At 55.6% G+C, this 9595-nt stretch overlaps 1 protein-coding gene across 1 annotated transcript; it reads right to left on the reverse strand.

The window, feature by feature from the left end:
• Positions 1 to 5281: 5281 nt before the first annotated feature.
• Positions 5282 to 8865, reverse strand: CD93 (CD93 molecule). The gene is made up of 2 exons (XM_022594194.2): positions 6302 to 8865; positions 5282 to 6038 (listed from the first exon to the last, which is right to left on the reverse strand). The coding sequence occupies exons 1-2, from the start codon at positions 8221 to 8223 to the stop codon at positions 6014 to 6016; spliced, it is 1947 nt and encodes a 648-aa protein (XP_022449902.2). The 5' UTR covers positions 8224 to 8865; the 3' UTR covers positions 5282 to 6013.
• Between the last annotated feature and the right edge of the window lie 730 nt (positions 8866 to 9595).

The following is a 9595-nucleotide window of genomic DNA, read 5'->3' on the forward strand; positions in this document are numbered from 1 at the left end:
TCCTCTTACTGAACGGACTTAGGAGTCAGCTGAAAACGGGGCATACTCATTCAGTCCACGTTAAAGCCGTGGAAGGTACGTGATGTGTATGTTGGTCTTTCATTTTAATCTACGTGTTGTCTGTCACAGATATACTTGCGTTGTGCAGTAGGTATAACTCTGTATAAATCGATTTTTTTGTGAATGAATCATATTTGAAAGATTTACTAGCATTTACGTCGTTTTAAGTCACTAAGAGGACTTGCCGCTAAAATGTGGCATTTTTGTTCATGGGCTTTTCCCATAAATCAGGAAACCCTGGCCTCGGGTATTTCAGTATGAAACAGAGGATGTTAGGATTGTGTGTGTTTGTGTGTCTCTTTGTGTCTGTGGGGGCCCTTGTGTTTCTATGTTTGCGGTGCGTGTCTCTGTGTGACTGTGTACGTTGTGGTGGGGTCAGCCATGGTTCTTCATATTAAGATATAATTTCCAAATGGATTTTGTTAGTGGCTAGACAGCTCAAGGATCAGCTTTATTGGACCCCAGTAATGACAAGTGTCCGGACCATTAGCATCACTGGAGAGCCGTTGATCCTCCGTAAGCCCTGTTCTTACCAAGTACACAATCTGAAAAGCAGGTGGACTGGGAATCAACCACCATCTGCTGCCCCAGCCTCCAGTCATGGTGACGTTTATGCAGCCCAGCAATGAGCAAGCCAGCTGGTCTGTCCAATCAGTTAAACAAACTGGAAAATGTTTGCTGACCAAGTGGTGATAAATGCTCCTACGATCATTACAGAACAGTGTTTACACATCACACCAATTGGACACGTTTAATCCTGCACCAGGTGTCACCCATGCAACTAAAAAGATGCAGGAAGGGGCTTCCCTGGTGGTACAGTGGTTGGGAATCTGCCTACCAATGCAGGGGACACGGGTTCGAGCCCTGGTCTGGGAAGATCCCACATGCCGCGGAGCAACTAGACCCGTGAGCCACAACTACTGAGCCTGCACGTCTGAAGCTTGTGCTCCGCAACAAGAGAGGCCACGACAGTGAGAGGCCCGCGCACCGCGATGAAGATTGGCCCCCGCTTGCCGCAGCTAGAGAAAGCCCTCGCACAGAAACGAAGACCCAATGCAGCCAAAAATAAATAAATAATTAAAAAAAAAAAGATGCAGGGAATCGGACGGTGGAGGTGGCGGCGTGGAGCACGGGCTCAGGATCACTAGGTGCCCTGGGGCCAGTGTCACCTCCAGTGGGTAAGGAGGCAAGCCGTCAAGGTATCTCTGAAAAGGGACACAGATACATTTGAATGTAGTTTCTGCTGTGTATTTTGAGCTGTTATGAAACGTATTAAAACATGTTGACAGCAATGTATATCGGAGTTTATTAGGCTAGGTGCGTAACAAAGCACAAAGGATGACAACCCACTTCCGAGGCTGACCGGAGGTGCCACTCAGCTTCTCAGAGGCCTGAGGGCAGGACAGCGTGCAACCCACCCTCCCCCAGCCTGGGGTGAAATAACCCCACATAGAAAGCCCATGATTCCAGCATCAGGGGAACAAACATCAAATACACACATCCAAAAAGACTTACATTCTCATTTAGCGCTCGTGGAGGGACTGCTGACATTTACATCTAATATCTAATATCATTGCAACTAATATCGCCGAGCCAGGCCGTGCCTATGATCTATTTCAAGCTTAAGCCAAATATGCAAAAAGAGCTTCAGGCCAGGGGAACAGTGGGCGAAATCTGCTGAAAGGAAACACTTGCCCCCTTGCAGATAAGAGGAACAATGCGAGAAAGGAACTCCAAAATTTCTTCTTAAAACGGATGGGCATTATCTCCGTGAACAGACCAAAACACACTGCATTTTTTTAAAAAAGCACTTTGGTGAGTATTAGTCCCTGGAATCTGGAATGGGGTAAGGTACTTGATTATCAAACACGTGGAGAATTTTATCATCCTCTTTTTGTTGGTTGACAAACGCCACAAACCACCCAGATTTAAGCAGTGGGTTTTGTGGCCAGAGAGGGACAGATGTTTTCGGGGATTTTATATCTCAGATTCCCATGCTAAACCTATTGTTTCAGGGATGGAAATATGTAGGGGACATTACACCATTTTGCAGCTGCTAGAAAGCAATGCTTTCCTGTTTTCCTGGTTTAGACAATGGAGAAGCTAAGAAGAAAAATAATAGGAAAAGGCTTTCCTAGATTTGCTTTAAAAAAAATACTGTGGGGCTTCCCTGGTGGCGCAGTGGTTGAGAGTCCGCCTGCCGATGCAGGGGAGGCAGGTTCGTGCCCCGGTCCAGGAAGATCCCACATGCCGCGGAATGGCTAGGCCCATGAGCCATCGCCGCTGGGCCTGCGCGTCCGGAGCCTGTGCTCCGCAACGGAAGAGGCCACAACAGTGAGAGGCCCACGTACCACAAAAAAATAAAAAATTAAATTAAATTTACAAAACTGTGTCATTTTGAATTTAGTGCTTTTTTGGGGGGTCAAATCTCATCTCTGTTCTCTTAGTTTTCACAGAAATATATATGGGAAAGAGATTTGGAATAAAAGTAGCTAATGATCAAATCCACATCCTTCAGAGGTTGTTCAGGGGTGAAATCCAGGCCCCTCACAATGTGCTCAAATGAGGGCTCATGACCAGGACATAAAAGACGCAGCTACACATATGTGTGCAAGAGAGAGACTCATTCCCAGTTCAGCTCCTCCTGCACCACACATACATGTTTAATTTTTTATTCCACTTTCTTGCCTGATCATGGGGAAGATGTGAGGACGAGCCTTTAGGAGAGGTTGCTTGTCTCTCCTTGACAGACAGTTAGGTCTGAGATGGCCTTGCCAGGCCTGGTGGTGACCGCAGCCTGCATCCCTCCCGGCCTCAAGCCAGAACTGGCAAATTCACCCACTTAATGCCGCTGGGAGCATGGCTCAGACACCAAAAGGGACACCAGCACAGCTGCTTCTGCCTCAAGGCCACACTGTGGAGCAGCCGTGGCTCATCGCACAAAGGACACTCACCAGGTCCTCCACGCCCAAGGTGATTTTGAAGAATCGCCCTGCCCTTGACTACACTCGGCTTCCCCAGGGGACTGTCCCCCTGCATCAGCCCTTCCCAATGGACAACGAGAGAAAAGAGCAGTGATCTCAGTGATCATCCCTGAAATTCAGGAACGGGTGTGTTTAGGGAGACATCCTCCCTTTAATTTATCTCCTGAGGAGGTGGTGAGTTTGTCCCGAATATAAAATTAGTGAACCATGAGAAATTCTTTGGAGGAAAGTCCAAATTGTCTTTGAACCTGTTGCCAAGGGGAGCCTCTCCTTGACCCCAACACTCAGCTTGCTCTGCCCCTCAGCAGGTCAGGGAATCAGGGACAGAACAGTGCCTGGTCGGCCCCTGTCCAGCCCAGGGTCACGGCTGGAGGAATCTCTGTGTGGCAGAGCCCACCTCTCCCCATGTCCATCTGTCCGTTTCCCTGGATGTCACGGCCGAGCCACCTGGGCCTCTGGATAAATGGATACTTTGTCAATTGGCCCCGAGCTCCCAAAACAAGGATTCAAATACCCTGGCACAAAATGACAGCCGTGTTCAATGGGAGAAGAAACCCTCAGCTTGAGGCTTTTCATCAGAGTCACTGCCCGAGGTGGTCCAGTCTGGGGATTGCGGCCACTGCTGGGCTGTGGCTGTGAGGGCAGGTAGACCCCACTTGCCTGCAGAGGGGCTGACTCTGACGGAGGGGATTCGGAGAAACTGTGATTTATCCACCCATTTCTCCCCACCCGCCCCCGGGGGGGATGTCGCAGTGGGTGGGAGGCGAGACAGGGCTGCATATCCACCTCCCCACCCCAAGCAGAGAAGAATTCAAACACGGAGACCAAATGGGGCTGGGCTGTAGAAGAAACCCATGAACGCTGAAACCAAGGGCACGTCGGTGACCTCAGCCAATTCAAAGCCAGGGGACCACGGGGGTCAGGGGCAGCCTGGATTAGCAACGTCCCCCTCGCCCCAGTGACAAGGGTGAGGGCCGTAAAGCCCTGGAGGAAAGCACCTCCTGTAAGTGCAGACACCAGCCACGGAGTGCACACACTGCCACGAGCAGCCCGACGGTCAGCGCCGCACGGCACACCACCCCGGGGGCCGAGGGACACAGCCTTCGCCCCCTGGAGTGCTAAACCCCAGTGTTCCGAGTGGGAACTGCAGAATATTAGGTGGCTTTAAAAAGCAGACACTTCGAACCCCCTCCTGGGTCCTATCAGGCCTCTCTCCTTCCTTCCTTCCCCCAACCCCCTCCAGTTTTCCATTTTCTTTTCTTCAAAAACGGAGCTGTAGGGCTTCCCTGGTGGCGCAGTGGTTGAGAGTCCGCCTGCCGATGCGGGGGACATGGGTTCGTGCCCCGGTCCGGGAAGATCCCACATGCCGCGGAGCGGCTGGGCCTGTGAGCCATGGCCGCTGAGCCTGCGCGTCCGGAGCCTGTGCTCCGCAACGGGAGAGGCCACAGCAGTGAGAGGCCCGCGTACCGCAAAAAAAAAAACAAAAACGAAGCTATAGCACCTACATTTCAAAACTGGCAAAAGGGCATCTCCTTGACTCTGAAGGCCGTGCACGCAGAGTGCCGACCTCTGGGGCGGAGTGTGGATCCCGGCAAGTTCCCTCTCTCTGTCCTGCGCCAGAGTGGCTGAGCCCCCGTGCCCTCTGGGTGCCCGGGCCTCTCGTACCGCTCAGGCAGCTTCTAAGGGCTCCGGCCTGCAGTGAACCCGGGCTGCTTTCCAGGCACCCAGGCAGAACTGGCAGGGACAGAGAGCCACCGACAACAACAGTCTTAGTTGTGGGAAATCTTTGCAAGTGAGCACTTAAACGCGAGGCTATAAATTAAAACGGCTGTGAGCAGTGTCTGCGGTTGCACAAGATCGCAGTTATTCTCTCGTTCTTGCTTCCTTCCCTCTCGCCCCCTCTTTTAAGGGAAAGAGCCAGGGGATTCCTGTACCACAGGCAGCTCTGGGCCAGCACCCGCGGGACTAGTCCTGACTTGGTGGTGCTACGGCCGCAAGCCAGGATCAGCTCTCAGGAGGCATCAGCCACCGTGAACTGTGCTAAAGGCTTATGACAACACGTTTAAACCTCAGCCCAGCAGCTCGCTCACATCCTCCAGAAACCATCAGGGCATCCAAGCCCAGGCAGCTGCAGAGGGGGCAGGACAGCAGCGGGGACATGGGGCCGCCTGGCCCGGAGACCAGTGGTCCTTGACCTTTGTCCTCACGAGCGTCTGTCTCATCAATCAAGCCTGTGGTGACATCAGTACATTTATTTAGACGAATTGATTCAAGTAGTTTTGAAACAAACTCTGCCCTCTCACTCTAGCTTCCAGAAGCACTTCTAACTCACTTCGTAAAACTTTCCCCACATTGTTCAGATTTCATCTGCAAATAAACTGAAGACTTACTAGAACCTGAAGAACTAGAAGATGCGATTACTAAACGTTCTGTCTCCGTGCCACCGAAGCAGATGGAAACCCAGGAATGGAAAGGAATGTCTCCAGCCTCAACATGTTCCCTCGGACAGAAACAGAGCTTCTTGCATAATCAAACAGTAGATCGACTCAGCCTCCGTCACACCAGGAGACACAAATCATTTCAGTCCTAATTTTCCCTGGTTCACAACTTCTTCTTCAATGGTTACGAGGGCAGAGAAGCAGTTCAAAGGGAGCCCGTTAGCCCCTGACTTGTCACGCCCAATCCAGAATCAGGGTGAAATGAACTCAGTCACATTTGAATTTGAACAGGGAGAGGAAGGGAGAATTGTTAACATGCATCAAATTCCTGAAAGGACACCGGACCCACCACTTACACAGCACACGCGTGTGATACCTGCACAGGTCAAGTTGCCAGGCGTTTAAAGAGAAGATTGGCAACTATTTGCTAAGATTCCAGTCCAGTCTTCCAGGAGGATGGGGGTCCTGCTTCCAACAGGCACCTGCCTCTGAGGACGGCGTCACTGTCAGTGTCTTGGGGCCTCCTCAGCTTCAACAGTCTGTCCCTGGCGTCGGACTGTGGGGAACAAACGGGGACACATTGGAGGCTGCTGCCCCAGCTGTGCCGTCTGGACACCGGGCGTGGGGACAGACCCACGGGCACCGAGCCACAGGCAGGGCGGCACCGCCCGTGAGCACACGCAGTCCTCGGGTGACCCCAGCCTGGGCCATGCCCGCCCCTCTCCCTCTGCCTGCTGCATGCCATGGCCGCTGCCTCCGCCCCAGCCGGTGCCTGCCACATCCCCCCTCCTGCCCCCTTGGCAACCCAGCCTCCTTCACCTGTAGGGGTTCTCCATTGCCCTGCTCTCGGCTCGCTCAGGGACCCAGGCGTAGCTGTCTGCTGCGCTCTGCGGCTTCTTCTCCTTCTCCTCCCTCTTGGCTCTGCGCTTGCGATAGACCAGGAGCCCCAGAGCCAGAGCCAGCAGGAACAGGATGGCCACCACAGTGCCCAGGATGTAGAACAGGAGCAGCTTCTGCCCGTCCGTGCCATCGTCGCTTTGCTTGGCGGTGAAATCCTCACCTGCGGAAGCCTCACGGCCAGTGGTGGCCGTGGGGTGATGGGTGCTGGCCTCCATCCAGACACCAGGGGACCCACTGGGGTCCAGCATGTCAGGTGGGGCAAGGGAGATGGGGGCGCTGTCTGGGAGGGAGGGTCTCCTGGCGGCTGGCGCCACTGTGGAGGCGCCCTCGGGGTTGTCCCTGGTAGGACTGGACGTTGCGGCAAAAGACACGAGCCTCCCCTCTCCATTTCCTGTGTCCTCCCCTTGGGGAGGCCCAGCTGTTGGTCCTAGGGATGTGAGGCCCCCAGTGCAGGAGACCCCATCGGGGGACAGCTCCCAGCCTGGCAGGCAGCCACAGCGGAAGGACCCCTCCGTGTTGAAGCACAGGCTGTCACAGAGGCCGCCCTGCGGGCCCGCACACTCATCCACGTCCACGCACTGGGTGCCGTCCTCCCCGGCCAGGACGTAGCCCTCCTCGCAGAAGCAGTAGAAAGACCCATCTGTGTTGGTGCAGCCCTGGGCACAGGGCGAGTGGCTGGGGGCACACTCGTCCACATCCACACAGGCCCCCTCTCTGGGGCCACCAGGCTCGTAGCCCACCCAGCACTCGCAGCGGAAGCCCCCAAGAGCGTTGACACACTCCTGGGCACAGGGAGCGCCCTGGCACTCGTCCATGTCCACGCAGTCCTGCTGAGTCGAGCCTAGCCGGTAGCCTGGGGGGCAGTGGCACATGAAGTCCTTCCCGAGGGGCCCAGGGACGCACGTGGACCCCCCTCCACACGGGCTGGAGCTGCAAGGGTTCCGAGGGGCGCAGGTGACCAGGTCGTCCAGCAGCCGGAACCCTGGCCGGCAGCCGCAGCGGAAGGAGCCTTCCCCACCCTCGAAGCAGTCCTGCTGGCAGCCTCCGTTGTTGAAGTCGCAGCTGAACTTGGGGCTGACACAGAGGGGCCCCGAGCTGTCCCAGTCAAACACATCGGGGGCCTTCTCCTTGCACAGGAAGTAATGCTGCCAGCTCTCGTCCCCGTCCCCACAGGCCACGTTGGCCATGGAAGCGAAGGGCACGGCCTGCAGGGAGGAGCTGGTGGCCTGGAAGGGGGTGGTGTAATTCACCTGGCCCGGGCCCCCCAGGGTCAGCGGCCGGCACATGCCTTTGAAGCTGAACTTGCACACAAAGCCCTCGATGCTGCTCCCAGAAAACCTGGAGCTCCCGCACGGACCCTCGGTCCACCTGGAAAGGCGGCTAGCCAGGGCCGGCGTGGACAGGTCCAGCATCAGGGACACGCAGCGCTTGGAGGTGCAGGAGTTCTTGGCCTCCTTGTGCCAGTTGGTATACGACGTGTCCGCCCCGCCGCCCACCCAGCTGAAGCCCTTCAGGGGCAGGTTGCTGTCCAGGCACTTGCCCTTGTCTCGCTGGAGCCCAATCCAGAACCTGCCCATGCGCTCTGCCAGGGGCGCCCCCGGTGGCAGGAGCTGGGCCAGGGCGCCCTGGACGTGCAGGGCCTCCTCCTCGCTCTTCACCGTGGCCAGGTTGCCCCCTTTCTTGCTGCAGCGGAGCTGGGCGTCGTCCGCACTCAGCTTGACCCTGTGGGCTGTGTAGCAGGCAGCCCCCGCGCAGACCACGGCCTCCTGGGCAGCGGCAGCCCCCGCCCAGGGCTGTACCACCAGCAGCAGCAGCAGCAGGCCGGTGGAGCCGGCCATCATGGCCTCCGTGTTCCCCTGGGCGGGAGGCTGGCGGCCCGGCGGTGACAGTGGCAGTCCCGGCTGAGCTCCGAGGGGAGCCGAGGGCTCAGACGTGGACACTCCGTTGCAGGGAAGGACACAAAGGCTGAGGGCTTTCCGCGGCCCCCTGACCCAAGGCGCATCCTGTCGCTGCACTTCTTATTCCTCGCCGGATACGGGGGCTTCCTGTGCTGAATAGCTTCTGACTCCTGTTGCCTTCATCACGCTTTTGTTGTTCATAAAAGGAGCCAGGCAACGTCGCTGGGTCCCGAATAAGGAAGCACGGTGGCATGGGGGAGGGGAGGGGAGACGTTCTTTTGCAGCTTGGAGACACCGGCTGCTTTCTTTGGGGGCCCGTCCTCCTTCCCATCCGCGTGAGGGCACGCCATGGAGTGAGTAGATTTGGGGGAACAGGAGCTTGAGAAACTCACTTGGTTATCCCATAATAAAATTCCACTTTGGTTTGCAAACAACCAGAAGAGGAAAAAACTAATCCGCAGACTTGAGACACGGGGCCACGGATGGTTGTAATTTTCAGCCTTTTTTAGAAGCAAACTGGACTTTCCTTTTCCCTCTCTCATGTTCCCTTTGGCTTTGAAAGTCTTTTTCTCTTATTCCCCCCATCGTGAACTTTAAATAGATAGGCAATTTTAAAATAGGAACGGGGCCGTGGGAATGTCTGAGTTTCTAACACGACGCCAAGCTCCTCGAGAACATTCAACCAAATTGGGTGAAATTGGGCAGTTTTCAGGGTTTCATAGTGCAAATATTGTGTTGTGATGTAGCAGCGTCACAGAAAGCACCAGAAAGGAAAAATGAAAATGTCTCTGGCCTCACAGCCTTGGGCTTGCACGCCTGCTTTTCCTCAGCTCGGGGGTTACGGGAAGGGCAGGAGATCTGGGCCCAAATTCAGTCCAGGCCGTGGCCGACCTCCTTCCGCACGGCGACTCATCAAAGGCCCTTGAATCTAAAAGTTCTTTTCCTGTGATGACAGACGTGTTTTGCTCATCAGGGCTATCACTGGTTGGGGGTCCCTGAGAAGTAGACCCCAGACAAGGATTTGGGACAAGCAGTTTATTTGGGAGGGGAAGTGATACAGGGACAAGGAAGGGGCCAGCACAGGGTGACACTGAACAAGCAGGTGACCGGGGGCTCCTGGGGCTCCTGGGTTCCCCAGGAGACTGTGTGGACCATGTGTCAGTCTCCCCAGTGAGGGGAGGGGGTTGGACACACCCCCTTCTGCTCCACTCCCCACTGGAGCCACGACTCCTGGTGCTCTGGGTGGATGGTAAGGGCCCAGTACCCAGAAGGAACGCTTCGTGGAGAGTGGCAGGACCTGCCCAGGGGCTGAGCT

This window comes from Delphinapterus leucas, chromosome 15 (genome assembly GCF_059928025.1).
Source record: "Delphinapterus leucas isolate spDelLeu-1000000601 "Yukka" chromosome 15, BTC_Dleu_Yukka2, whole genome shotgun sequence".
NCBI lineage: Eukaryota > Metazoa > Chordata > Mammalia > Artiodactyla > Monodontidae > Delphinapterus > Delphinapterus leucas.